This window comes from Excalfactoria chinensis, chromosome 24, assembly GCF_039878825.1.
Source record: "Excalfactoria chinensis isolate bCotChi1 chromosome 24, bCotChi1.hap2, whole genome shotgun sequence".
Taxonomy (NCBI): Eukaryota; Metazoa; Chordata; class Aves; order Galliformes; family Phasianidae; genus Excalfactoria; species Excalfactoria chinensis.
In genome coordinates, this window is record NC_092848.1 from 3,552,843 (window position 1) to 3,566,923 (window position 14,081).

The 14,081-nt window shown below is 49.8% G+C and overlaps 1 protein-coding gene across 5 annotated transcripts; it reads left to right on the forward strand.

The window, feature by feature from the left end:
• Positions 1-414: 414 nt before the first annotated feature.
• On the forward strand, positions 415-13,866 carry GJC1 (gap junction protein gamma 1). Of its 5 annotated transcripts, none has more exons than XM_072356800.1 (4): positions 415-705; positions 8,733-8,846; positions 10,100-10,174; positions 10,300-13,860. In XM_072356800.1, the coding sequence occupies exon 4, from the start codon at positions 10,319-10,321 to the stop codon at positions 11,501-11,503; it is 1,185 nt and encodes a 394-aa protein (XP_072212901.1). In that variant the 5' UTR covers positions 415-705; positions 8,733-8,846; positions 10,100-10,174; positions 10,300-10,318; the 3' UTR covers positions 11,504-13,860. The 5 variants fall into 5 exon arrangements, 4 of the variants coding, with proteins under 4 accessions (XP_072212901.1, XP_072212900.1, XP_072212903.1 ...); XM_072356799.1 differs by lacking the exon at positions 415-705 and adding an exon at positions 863-983 and having other exon boundaries at positions 10,300-13,866; XM_072356801.1 differs by lacking the exon at positions 415-705 and adding an exon at positions 1,152-1,194.
• The last annotated feature ends 215 nt before the right edge of the window (positions 13,867-14,081 follow it).

Here is a 14,081-nt window from a genome sequence, read left to right on the forward strand (position 1 = left end):
ACATCTGGGGTTGCTGGTCTCTCCAATAGCCTGGTCTGAGACAGCTGGGGTTGGTGGCACCCCATATTCAGCTATGGGACAGCTGGGGTTGGTGGCACCCCATAGGCTGATATGGAACAACTGGGGCTGGTGGCACCCCATATTCAGCTCTGGGATATTTGGGGTTGGTGGCATCCCATATTCAGCTATGGGACATCTGGGGTTGGTGACACCCCATATGTGACATCCGGGGCTGCTGCCCTATAGCACAGCACTCTGCTCTGTGTGCTCACGTCCCTCGGCAGCAATGTCTCCCTTAGGAACGTTCCAGCCCCTGTGGGGCCTTTCACCATCGCTTTAGGATTTCACAACAGTGACATTTGCACATCTATTTTTAGGGCTATTTTTTCATCCCTTTCTCCATTGGGAGGAATCAATCCCGGCTCTTTCTGCCTGCTCAGCCCTCGGCTTCCCAGGGAAGTGCTAATTTTTGTTCCCACCATCGCATTGATTGCAGGGAGGAGACCAGTGGGGCAGGGATGTAATTAGGGCACGCTGGTGCTGTATGGATTCTTGAGCAACAATTGGGTTCAGCTGCTGCGTTTGTCCTGAGCTGGGGAAGCAACGTGAATAACTCAACCACCCGTGCTTCTTTCTAAGAACGCCGTCCTTGCTTTCCTAGGGGAGAAGCGAAGCGCCGCTGTGATGGACGAAGCGGAGAGCTTGGTACGTACGCTGCTTTCTGTTGTAGGATCGCCACGCCAGGAGCGCGGCTTCCATTCAGCAGGACGGCAGAACGGGGAGCGATGCTGCAGCGCTGGTGGCCCCTCGGCGAGCAGAGCGGGGCTGGGGGCGTGCGGGGCTGGGGGCGGTGCCGTGCGCTGGGTGGGCTGATCCCGGACATATTTTCTGCCTCTGACGGATGCGCGGCTGCTCCGTCCCCTCCTCGCCGCTCGGCAGGACGTGCAGGCCGGCTGGGAGCTGCTCACCATGCCCGGCTGCAGGTAAGAGCTGCGCTGCAATCGCTCTCAGCGCTTCCTCTCGGGACCGGCCGCCTTTCTGCTGTGCTTTACCCCCCCATCCGCCCCTATAAAGCAGCGCCTCGACCGACGTTTCTCCATCGAGATGGCGATGGATGAGGCCGGACGGGACGCAGGGAGCGTTTTGCTGCGCTCTCACATCGCGGAGAGGCTTTTCTTTTCAGCCGTGTTGCAGGTTTGTTCCGCTTGCCGCCTCTCTTTGTCACCCTTTGGCTTTTCCAAGCAGCTCTGTCAAGTTTCCATTCAGCTGGAGTTACGTTACACCCCTCCCAAAGCGGTTTCCTTCCTACTTTTAGGGCTGGAATTAAGTTTTGCTGTCGCTGGTGCCTTTGAGCAGCAGCACCTCGGTGTCAAAGAGCAGAACCAAGTTCTCTTTTCAGTATTGCTTCGTGGTTTAAGCTGTGTGTGTTTGTCTGGGCCACCTTACAGGTCCAAGTGCACGTTTGTGGGGGAGGAATTGTCTCTTTCTGTCTGTTTTCTGGCTGGGTTCGGTCTGTACCCACTTGTAGCCCGTGGTAAAGGAGCATCTCTGTTTCTTGGCAGGAAATATCCAAACCATCGCTGCTAACACAGGGTGAACGTAGCTGGGAGCTGAGGGTGCTGGGCTGAGGGCTCCGGGTGGGCTGGGATGAGGAAAAGAGCCCAGGAGGGCTCAGAGCTCCACATTGAGCCCGTGTTTAAGGATCTGGAGAAGGATTTGAGCGCACTTTGAAGTCTGGAAAAGCTGCATCTCTGAGGGATTTCCTGCAGTTTGAAGAGATAATGAATGAGGGTAATTAAAGAGGGAATTTCACGGCACGGGTGAAATATTGAAGGGTCTCATTTGAGTTTACTTCTGGCAAGGATGGGGTTCAAGGACGGAGGTCTGTAGCTGTGGAGCCTGGAATGCAGCGGGTGAAGTTGGCGGTGGATTTTTAAGGCGCACTTGTTGGCTTGGCGATGTGCTGACAGCCAGCGGGTCTACAAAGGCAAAAACAGCCCGACTCTCCTGAAACACCACTTTGTTCCATCCAGCCCATGCTTGGGTTGGGGTCCTGAGTGCTTCGGCAATGCTTGGAGGTGTCCTTCAGGCAGCCAAGACCAACAAGGAATGGCTCCAGTGAAAAATACATGGCTGTTTCCTATTCTTTGCATCTCCCTTTCGCTCCCACCACAGCACTGTGGCCAACTGGTGGGGATTGCTACAGGCTTCTTGTGCTTAAATAAAACCCTGGCTTAAGGTGAAAGCTGGGGGGTAGTTCAACAAATGGGCTCATTGGGGGCCATTCCTCTGGCCAGCATCGATGCTGTGGTCCCGAATCTTGGTAATAATCCCTTAAAGAACAGCACGGGGCTCTGAGCGACGAGGCTGTTTTCCCAGGCTATAAATAAAACGCTATATTTGGAACAAAAAAAAATAAAATAAAATAAAAAGAACCAAAAAAATGCATAGCGTCTTTATAGGAAAAATTGTACGGAGGGGAAATGTGATGGAAAATGTGAGTCAGATGAGCTGATGTGTGAGGCATTTCCCTGTGGGGTCACTGGGCTGAAAAACGTTTCATGTGCCTAAAGTTGAACAGATGTGTGCTGAGCCCCCAGCCCGTCCCCGCCGTATTGCGGTGCTTCCGTGACACACGGAGCTGATCCGGTGCGTTTTCGGGGCCGTATTTTGGATCATCCCAATACTCAACACGTGCCCGCAGCCCGTTATTAGCAGGATTGCTTTCAAGCTTGAAATTAGGCATGTGCTGAAGCGATGGCTTTGTGCAGGAGTGAGGGATTTCTCCCCATTAGCTTTCTTAGATGAAAATCGCTGCAGTCGGCCAAGCGCTGTGCCTAAATAAGGGCACGATACCAGCTTTCGGCTCTTACGGATATTAGTTCCACCTTTTTAGGTAGGCATTTGTTAGGAGGCAATTATGATTGCATGTGCTTGACCTTGTTTAAGATATTGCTGAGAGAGGACATCTGTTGTGGGCGATCAGCAGCTTTTGCCGTTCCTTCCAAGCCTTCCAGGTTGTGTTCGGTGTCACTGCAGAGGTGGATGATGGTTCTGTTCGATGATTTTCCTTTGCTGTGTTCCTCTTGGCCATTGATCTGCTTTGCCCAGGTGGTTTGATTTGCCTCTGTGCTCACACGCTGCTTCTGCTGAAGTCCCTTCCAGAAGCTACGGCGTTGTTTCCACTTTGCTCTCCTGATTGAGTCTTTGTGTTGGTTTCAAACCCAAGGATGGCTGTGGTTTGCTGCTGGAAGATGTGTGCAGTGATGAGCCGTGCTTGTGGCATAAGGTTGTGTGGGCTCTGCCCATAGCGACGTTCAGGGAGCACTGAGCTCCAACGAGGGTGGTTGAGCTCCAACGAGGGTGGTTGAGCTCCAACGAGGGTGGTTGAGCTCCAACGAGGGTGGTTGAGCTCCAGCGAGGGTGGTTGAGCTCCATTGAAGGTGGTTGAGCTCCATTGACGGTGGTTGAGCTCCATTGACGGTGGTTGAGCTCCATTGACGGTGGTTGAGCTCCATTGACGGTGGTTGAGCTCCATTGACGGTGGTTGAGCTCCATTGACGGTGGTTGAGCTCCATTGACGGTGGTTGAGCTCCATTGACGGTGGTTGAGCTCCATTGACGGTGGTTGAGCTCCATTGACGGTGGTTGAGCTCCAACAATGATGGTTGAGCTCCATTGACGGTGGTTGAGCTCCAGGAAATGTCTTTGAGCTCCAACAGAAATCACTGAGCTTCAGCAAAAGTCTTTGAGCTCCTACAAAGGTGGCTGAGCTCCAGCAGAGGTCTTTGAGCTCTAACGAAGACCGTGGAGCTCCAGCAGAGGTCACAGAGCTTCAACAGGTTGCCCAGAATGGTGGTTTCTTGTGCACACCGATGTTTTTTCCCCTTTCTTGTGGGTGTTTCTGACTCCTGGTGACCTGCTGAAGCCTGGCTGAGCGCTCAGCTGCCACTGGTGGTGTGTATTCTGGGGCCTTGGGCTTAGAAGTTGGGTGGTGGGTGACGTGTGTTGTGTTGGCTCTGTGTTTGGGTGCTTTCAAATGAGGGTTAAAAAGAAAACAGTCGGGTTTTTACATCTGGAAGGTGCAAAAGGCTTCCAGCGCCTTGCTGGTGTGCTGCCTTCCATGCAGCGTCTACCCCTGAATTTACTAAAGAAAGGTAATCTGGATTTCACAGCGGACATTTCTTAGGTGGTTAACTAATGACTCAGTTTAACTTAAAGCAGGCATCCCTCAGCTGACTTTCAAATAGTTGAGCTGTTTTCAAAAGGGGACATATTTTCATATTGGAAAAAGATTCCTGGGATATTTTAAAGGAACATTGAAGGGTTTGGGAAGCAGCTCACACTGATCTTCTACGTGGTCATCTCTGCTCCCTGGCTCAATGGAAGTCTTTGCTCCCACTGTACACAGTTGGAATTCTGTGACACAGGCTGTGCTGTGACCTCTCTCCTCTGCAGGAAATGACTCTTTACTCCCACTCTGTTGGTTGTCACTCGCCCAGCTGTTTCTCCCCATAGGACAGTATCTGTCCCAGTATGGCCTTGTGGTTTCCTGGCAAGAAGCCTTTGAGAGACAGCAGCAAGTCTTGTAAATGTCAGCAGTCCGCTCTGCCTGTTGTGTGCTGGAAGTCCCCATACAGAATCCTGTCTGACTTTTTCTCCCGGAAAAAAAAGTATTGCCTGATGATTCTACCCTATATTTTCATATGGTCTCATTTGTCCTGTATGAGTGTGGGGTTTGGAGACATAGAATTTGCCAGGCTTTGCTTTGGAACCGTTGTCTTGAGGAGTCCCTCGAGGAGTGAGGACTGTGCCCATTTCTTGCACTGTGAGTACAGATATGGGGAAATGGCTTTGTTTTTCCCACGTGTCACTGTCCTCTTTTAGCAGCACCAAGCAGCCAGCCTGTTCTGGGCATTTCTTGAGGAGCCTCTGAAGCAGCGGAGTGGTGCTGGAGTAGCTGCAGGGATGCTTTGGTAAGGGAATCCCTCAGATCACACTTGGAGTTGCCTTATTTTGTCAGTCCCCATTTCCCCAAGTGGATGAGCTGCGGTCCAGCATATGCTGCTCAGCATCCTTTTGTGCTAAGAGTATTTTGGAAAGCAGAATTTTGCTTGCCTCTCCACGAGGCCACAATTGGCCACTTGTGAGCTCCCATTGGGAGAGGGGTACAACGCGAGCCAAAAGTTCGTTCAGTGCCTTAATGAAGCTGTGTGAAGATGTGCCTGCCCTCCTCAAGTCCTGAAAGCCTGGATATAAGAAACTGGGGGAAGTTTAGCGTTGCTGAGTGATTCTATCAGTAGAAGTCAACTTGCTTTTTCCCATCTGTCGTAATCCAGTGCTGGTGAATGAGGTGTTCCCACCCATCGTCTCCAGCTCGGCTCAGTGGGAGCCATCTGACTTACAGGAGCAGACAGCGCTGCTCTCTTTGGGCTTCTCTCTTTTTTCTTTTCCTGAGATGGCCGTGAGAGTGATATTAGTGATATTAGTGATATTTGGGTCAGCTGCCTCCAGCGTGTCACTTTCTTTTTGACACTCATGGCTGTGAGCGAGCAGGAGGAGCGCGGTGGGGAAGCGCGGCAGTGGGATCGGGAGTCGTTAAAGGGGAATTGTGGTTATCTGCATCACTCAGGGGGAAATCTCTCTGATGGCCACCGGAATGTGTTTTCCTTCTGATCTTAGCACTGTGTCTCGGTGTGGGAGTCCCCAGCCATCTTCAGGTCTGCTTTCAGGTGTGGGGACATCAGTTGGACACTGTGCCTGTCTGGGCTGTCATCCAACACGGGATGGAAAGGGTCACCATGCTGCTCTCCTGTGTGTTTCCAGTCCCTGTAACACATCCCCCCATCACTGTGTTCAGTCTTACAGGAAAAGTAGTTTTGCTGCTTGAGTCTCAGCCTGCTCAGCAATGGGATGGTGGGCATGGATTGAAACGCAACAGTCCTGCTTAAAGATTAAGAACAGCCTTTATACCATGAGCGTGGTCAGATGCTGGAAAAGGTTGACCCAAAGAGCTTGTGGATTTTCCATCCTTGGAGGAAACCCAACTGGACAGGGTCCTGCTGACCTGCACTGGTTGGTAGCAGTGGGTTGGATCTGCCTGCCTGGTCCCTGCCAACCCTGCAGGTTTGATGACTGCACTTGTTGGCTCCTCTCTGTCCTAAAAATGGAGCAGCGGGGGTTTGTCTGCATTTGTAGCCAGAGCTTGGGAGTCTGCCCTGGGACTCTGTCAGAGTTATAGTCTAAAATCAGGAGATAGAATTTGTAGTGTCAACTGCCAGCTGGTAAAACATTGTACGTTTTTGGGGTAACATTCATTGGTACAAGAAAAACTGGTGGTTCTCTTGCTTGGTGTTGGGCTTGATGGGCATGCTTATCTTGGGAGTGTTTTGGAGGGTGGTAATGCTTTGTGTCCCAGGCTGAGGAACACGTGGCCCCATCACGAGGTGTGCAGGTGGGAGCAGCTGCTGGAGAGCATTAATTGGTGTCTGGAAGATGAGAGCTGAGTGTTTCTGATCACAGAATCATTAAGGTTGGAAAAGACCTCTAGGATCATCACGTCCAACCGTGATCATCACGTCCAACCGCAGTCATCTTGCAGAAACCCCATGGAATCCACCCTGAGAGGAATAAAGGGAACTAAGAGCTTGATCAGAAATATTTTGCAGCCCTGATTCTGTACTCACCCAATGGGTTCATCATTGGTGTTGGCAGGCTCACTTTAAGGATCCGCTGCTGATCTTCGGATGCCGTAAGGCTGTGCTGTTTGCTGGGTATTGGTTGCACACCTTCATGTTTGTCTGTTTGTTTTTGTCAGACTTGAGGTTCAGATTCGATCTTATTGCACAGAGGCATTGCCCTTTTCATACCCTGCCCTGTAGTCTTTGCTTTCAAGTCATGCAGAGGCAGAGGGGCAGCTCACGTGGCAAGCTGCAGACCCAGCTTTGGGTTATGCTGTGTCTCGTTGCCCCCAGGACCGGCTGTTCCATCACACAGACTGTCAGATCACACCCTGCCTTCTCGTGAAATCTGCTGACCAACTTGTTTTCTCCATTATTACATTTCACATCATCAGAGTGCCAGCATCACCTGGGGCTTGCTGCTGATCTTCCATGTAATCTCAGGTCTGTAGGATCCCAGAACTCCATAAGATAGCACAGACCCGACAGCTCACCTCCACCGCCTTGGAAATACCTCTTCCTGGAGCTCCCTGTTGCTGTAGGTGAAGTAAATGCCAGTTTGTCCAGCACAACATATCTCCCAGTTCCATTTGAGTCGTGTCACTGCGGGGGAGCAGTGCTAAAACTGTCACTTGGCTTTCCATGCTGGCATTACCTAGAGGGCACTCGGAGGCTATCGGGGGTTTGAGTCTCATCTCTGAGCTGAGTGCTGGGGTGGGTACATCCGTGTTGGTTTTCCAAGAGACGCGTCTTTGACATCTTTATTTTTTTGACAGCACAAGAATCTTATTATTTCTCCACCTCTCCTTCAGCCCGCTGCTCTGCTCAGCCCAGGATCTGTGGTTCCATCATCCGAGACGCTTTGCTGGTGATGGGTTTGGCCATCGCTTCCTTCCTTCTTGAGAAGTAAAAATCGAGTGAATGTAAATGAGATTTGAATGAATAATGCTAGTTATGCATCCATCCTAATTCAAATCCCATCTTAATTAGCTCGGGGGCCTAATTTGACTTTCATGCAGCATGAAACCACTTTGGATTATCACCGGAATTGCCATGCATTTTATTCCTGACTTCTTTCTTTCCGTTCAGTGCACATCTTTTTACACTGCTTAAAAACAAAGCAGAGCAAATATATCATTAATAAATTAATCACATTTAATTAGGGTGACACGGAAGGATACATTTTAAGGGGAAAAATGCTGTAAATACATTCCCTGTACCGATTGCTTCTGTGCCGAGTGTGGGGATGAGCTGATGACACAGACACAGAGTGAAAGTCTTCCTCGGATGCACTTTCTGCCGTGACTTAAACGAGCTGAAATTGCTGACATTCTGCCTTTCTCAGATGTGTGTCAGCGTCCATAGACTTCTCCTTCAAACGATGGAAGATTATTGAGTTAAATATTGCCAGGACGACAGATCTGGGAGGCGCTCGGTGGACGTGGGGTGAAGGTTGTTGTCGTGTATCTGGTCCTGCAGCACATTTGTGAAGGCAGAACTGCTCTCTAGCTCAAAAACGGACGGATTCAGCTGTGTGAAATGATGGAATTCTGCTTATGACTTTCTTCTTTCCTTCTAATTAGATTGAGATGAACATTTCCAGTAGGACAGCGGGTTAATGAGAGGTCGTTTCATTGAGCCTAAAGGTTTCCTTACAGACAGAAGGTGCTGCTGGTGTGTTTTCCCATATTTGTATCCGCAGCTTTCCTCTGGACTGGGGCTAAATATAGAATAAATGACGTTTTCTTGTCAGGGGGAAGCAGAGCTGCTCAGCAGCTTCAAGTCTGAGCAGTGAGAGCCTCCTAATCAACGCATGCCGTTAACGCGCAGCTGATAAGCCTTGCACATGTGAAGGCTGTGGTTAATCTGAATGTCAAGTCAGTGCTGTCAGTGTCTGTAGGTGAGCTGTGATGCTCTCATTTGTATAATCGCTGGAAGTCAGGATGGAAAACGATCTCTGTCCTGAAGTGAGTTCAGGGAGGGGCTCACAGCTCTGCTCTGTTTCTCCCCGTGTTTCCCAGAGAAACAAATGGAACTCTCCAATCTCTTTCAGGCATCTTCCCCTTTCTTCAGATGGACTCGAGGCTGATACGTTCATACTCTGACGTTCCTGCAACTTCTGAAGGATGCACACACCGGCACGGCATGCTGTCTTGCTAACCAGGAGGTGAGATCCCTTATGCATTAATTGCTTTTGCTGTGTTGCAGCTCATCATTAGGATTCTGACTCCTTTTCCTTTTAACTGCAATCCAGAGTGACTGCTCTTACCCAATGACTCGTGCTTTTCTTATAATACGTCCTTGCACTGAGCGCAGCCAAAGCATTTTGTTTCAATGGGCTCAGCCTCCAAAGCAATGTGTTTTTCTGCATCAGTTGTACTCCGTTTCCATTTGTCAGTCTGCTGGCTTCTGCACCACATGTGGCATTTGTCAGGTCTGGGTTGCTGGGGAGAGGCAGATGGGGTGCAGACCTGTTTCTGGTCTTGGTGGAACACACTGTAATGAGGAGCAGATCTTTGTTCTAATGTGCGAATTGTTTTTCAAGGTCTTTAATGCCCACTTCGTGTGCTTTTCTAATGCTGTATCATGTTATTTTTTTCTCATTGTATCATCAAGTAATGAATCAAAATACCCACCAAGCCCAGCCATGTTGTGCTGTGCTGATGTCTTTTCAATTAAACACTTAATTTCACAATAAAAGGTAAATCTGTATCATCTGAGATGGTACATTTCTTGGTATTCATTGGTGATACGCTGATCACATTGATGGTTGCACTGATGGTGCATTGGCTGCATGGATCATCATCCATGCATTGATGTGTAGGTGATGCATTGATGCACTAATTGTGTTCTGCTGTGTCAATGCATTAATTGCAGTGCCTCAGATCTCAGTATGCTGCCTGTGAAAGTCCCTGTTGTTGCATGAAACAACTTGAAGAGCTGTAAATTGTAGACCTGCAAGGCAGCACTGCTCAGCTCGTGGTCCGTATTGGGTTGTCCTGTCCTAAAGCAAAGTCAACAGCGGTTGCCTGCTCTCAGGTTTTGGCTGGGTGGCTCATTGCTACCTTAAGACAGCTGGCATTGCTCTGTAGGGTCCTTTCTTCCCTTTTTAGTGGCTCTGAAGTATGCAATATAATTAAATAGTGTTTCTCTCTGTTGGCTGTGGGTGGTGGAGGCCAGCATTGTTAGCTCAGGTTTCAGCATTGAAAACAAGTCCTGGTGTCAGCAGTGGGATGTAGCCAGCAGTGCCCATAAAATGTCACAGGAGCTGAGCTTCTGATTCTGTGTTAAGGAGATATCAGTCCGAAGTGTAAACATTAGAAATGCAAAGCAGCCATGCCTTTCTCTTCTACGTGGAAGCAGCTTTGGAAGCAAGATTTGTTTGTGCAGTGGCAGAGCTGCTACTTTATTTCTTGACAGGAGACTTCCCAAAAGCCTGCAAAGGAGACATAGATCTTCGAGCAAGTCCTGGCGGCTGGAGCTTCCCGATAGCAGGTGATGCCACAGAAGAGTTCTGTGTTGGTTGTAGATTTGAGCCTTTCTCTCCTGATTGCATGTTTGCAACGTGCAGGCTTGAGCTCATCAGCTCAGCTCTTTTGGGGGTTTTGTCTGTTTTCTAGGTAAAATAATTTGACCACCATGAGTTGGAGCTTCCTGACCCGTCTCTTAGAGGAGATCCACAACCATTCCACCTTTGTTGGCAAAATCTGGCTGTCGGTGCTGATCGTGTTTCGGATCGTCCTGACTGCTGTGGGAGGCGAATCCATTTATTACGATGAGCAAAGCAAGTTTGTGTGCAACACAGAGCAGCCCGGCTGTGAGAACGTTTGTTACGACGCTTTTGCTCCTCTTTCTCACGTGAGATTTTGGGTGTTCCAGATCATTCTCGTCGCCACTCCATCCGTCATGTATTTGGGCTACGCCATCCATAAGATTGCCCGGATGGTGGAGCACAGTGACATTGACAGAAGGTTCAGAAGCAAAAGCATTTCGATGCGCTGGAAACAACACCGCGGCTTGGAGGAGGCTGAGGATGACCACGAGGAGGATCCGATGATGTACCCAGAGATAGAGCTGGAAAGTGAACGGGAGAACAAGGAGCAGCAGCCTCCCGCCAAAGCCAAGCACGACGGGCGGCGGCGGATCCGTGAGGATGGGCTGATGAGGATCTACGTGCTGCAGCTGCTGGTGAGGGCGATGTTCGAGGTCGGCTTTCTGATCGGTCAGTACCTTCTGTATGGTTTTGAGGTCAGCCCCGTGTTTGTGTGCAGCAGGAAGCCCTGCCCCCATAAGATAGACTGCTTCATTTCGAGGCCGACCGAAAAGACCATTTTCCTGCTCATAATGTATGGGGTGAGCTGTATGTGTTTGCTTTTGAATGTGTGGGAGATGCTCCATTTAGGGTTTGGCACGATCCGGGACTCGTTAAACAACAAGAGGAAAGAGCTGGAGGACTCTGGTACCTACAACTACCCCTTTACCTGGAACACACCCTCTGCTCCTCCTGGCTATAACATTGCAGTCAAACCCGATCAAATGCAATACACAGAACTGTCCAACGCCAAGATGGCCTACAAGCAGAACAAGGCCAACATCGCTCAGGAGCAGCAATACGGCAGCAACGAGGAGAACATCCCCACCGACCTGGAAAACCTGCAGAGGGAAATCAAAGTGGCTCAGGAACGCCTGGACTTGGCGATCCAGGCATACAACAACCAAAACAACCCCAGCAGCAGCTCCAGAGAGAAGAAATCCAAAGCAGGCTCCAACAAAAGCAGCGCCAGCAGCAAATCGGGGGACGGGAAGAACTCTGTCTGGATTTAACCTTGGCTGAGTTTATATGTTGTCTTTTTTTCTCACAACCAGCAACCCGTTGAGTAATGGCTTCCATTAAGTAAATATTTGGTTCTGCTTATTTTCAGGGATACAGTCGGCTAGCGATTCCAGCTCTAGGAAAGTGTTTATACACATACTGTAGGACTGTACAACTTTATTCTTCTGCCTTCCAAGCCAGGAGACAAATAGGTATATTTAAATCATTCTCATTGAACGGTTTACTCTGTATGTACAGTACTATCGTACACTTATTATGCACAATTTTTTGTATTTGTACACTGGATCTCCGAAGTTACCCATTTTTTTATATGAAAGGAGGAAACTGTAGGTAGCTGTTAGCATTTTGCTGGTTTTATTACTGTGGTTCGTCGTCGTTTTCTGTTTGTTTTCAGTGTCAGAACTTTCTATGCTGCATTTGAGAAGTGCCTTGAACACACAGCGCTGGGGAGCCCGGTTATCCGCTCTCTTAGAGCAGGGGGAGGTTCAGAAAACGTCTTCTGATGGTGCTTTTGACTGTACCTTTTTACAGAACTGATGTGCTACTTACAAGCAGAAGCGTCACACTATAGCTGTTACAGGCTACGTTCCTTCATCCTATGGAAAGCGACTCGTGATTCCATATATTTATGGATTTAAGAGGTTTCTGAGGTCTCTCGTTGCATAACATCCCGCTCCACGTGTCCCATAGCTGCATATGTGGGGGCCACCGCTTGCCTGTCTCACCCAGATGGCCCCGTGTCCCTTGTCCCCTGGGCTCACTGGGATGCTCATTCCCCTGGTCTCTCTTGTCCTCCTTGCCCCTTGTCCCTATCCTGTGAGGTCACAGGGATACTCAATCCCCTCATTCTATTTGTCCCCTTTGTCTTATGATCCCTTATCCCATGGGGTCATTGAGATGCTTGTTCCCCTGGTCCTTTCTTGCCCCACGTCCCCTTCTCACCTGGTCCCATGTCCCATGAGATCATGGGGATGCTCATTCTCTTGGTCCCATTTGTCCCCCTTGTCCCCTGGTTCTGTTTGTCCCTTGGGGTCACTGGGATGCTCATTCCTCTGTTCCCTTTATTCCTCCTTCCCCGTGTCCCCTTGTCCCCTGTTCCATGAAGTCTTGGGGATTCTCATTCCCCTTGTCTCCAAATACCTTCATCCCCTGATCTACTCTCCCATGAGATCATGGGGATACTCTTTCCCCTTGTCCCTTTTATCGTTTGTGTCCCCTGGTCTGTTGTCCACTGGGGTCATTGGGATGCTTGTTCCCTCAATCCCATTTGTCTTCCTTGTCTCCATGTCCCCTGGTTCCCCGTCCCATACGGTCATGGGGATTCTCCTTCCCTGGGTCCCATTTGTCCCCATGTCCCCTGGCCCCTTGTCCCATGCTGTGACTGGGATGCTCATTCCCCTTTTGTCCCCGCATCCCCCGCTCCCTCACTGTGTTTTTTCATCCTATGGAAAACGACTCCTAGCTCCACGTATTTCCATACTGAAGATGTTTCTGCGCTCTCTCGTTGTGTAACACCCCGCTCCCCCCGGGGCTCCGAGTTGTTCCAGTACCTTTTGGGGAGGATTTCTGTGTTTCTGAAGTGATGTGGTTGGATGGAGTCGTGGCCGTTCTGCTCCCCTGGCCCTGCGCACACAACGTTGTCTGTACAGGTTTTTACCAAACCCTTCCGAATATAAATGAATAGAAATGATAATGCCTTATCCCCGACCCCTCTTCCTCCTGTCACGTCCGAGGGGCCGAGTTCAGACGGAGCAATATATGTACTGTTTAATTTCTGCTCGAGAGGCCGGTCAGATCCGTGGCATTCTGCGCTTTTGGCATTCAACTTGAATTTATAATTAGAACAACAACAAAAAAAGATTGGGGGGGGTGGAGGGAAAAAGGAGGGAGGGATGCGGTATTTAGTGCCCCTGGCTGTGTCTTTTTGGCCAGGGTGAGCATTCAGATCTGAGGGATGCAGAGAAATGGCTGCTTGTTGTTACTCTGGGGAATGCTTTGGGTCTTTGCTCCGCTTCCTCTGTTCCCGTGGCAGTTCCAGCTGTGCACCTTCGCTCTGAGACGGAGCGTTCCTCGCGGAGGACGTGCGTGGAAACCCCCCGTGTTGGTGTCTGTGGCTGTAGTTGGTTTCAAGGCTTCGGGTTTGGTTCCTTTTTCCTTCGGAAGAAATGATAACGCATTACTTGAAAATGCTCTCTTGCTTTGGCTTGGTGCAGGCCGTCCTGAAATAAACACCCAGAACTGATTTTGGACCAAAAAAAAAAAAAAAAAAAAAAAAGAACAAAGAAAAGAAAATGAACGTACCTTGAGTTTGTGTTAACCTCTGGTTCTGTCTATTAAATGCAGTCGGTTGCAGAAAACTGGGCTGAGACGGCGTTTGTGGGATGCGCTGTGGGTACGGCGGGGAGGAGGAGGGGTGTGCAAGGGTTGGGATTTCAACCTGTTTGACCTCAAAGCCACTTTTTAACGGCGTCCAAAGGGAGGAACGTGGAGAGCCAGCCCTGGAGGAGCTCCTCCTGACCACCCGGGATCTGCATCGGTGCATGTGAATGAGCGCTGTGCGGCCAAGCG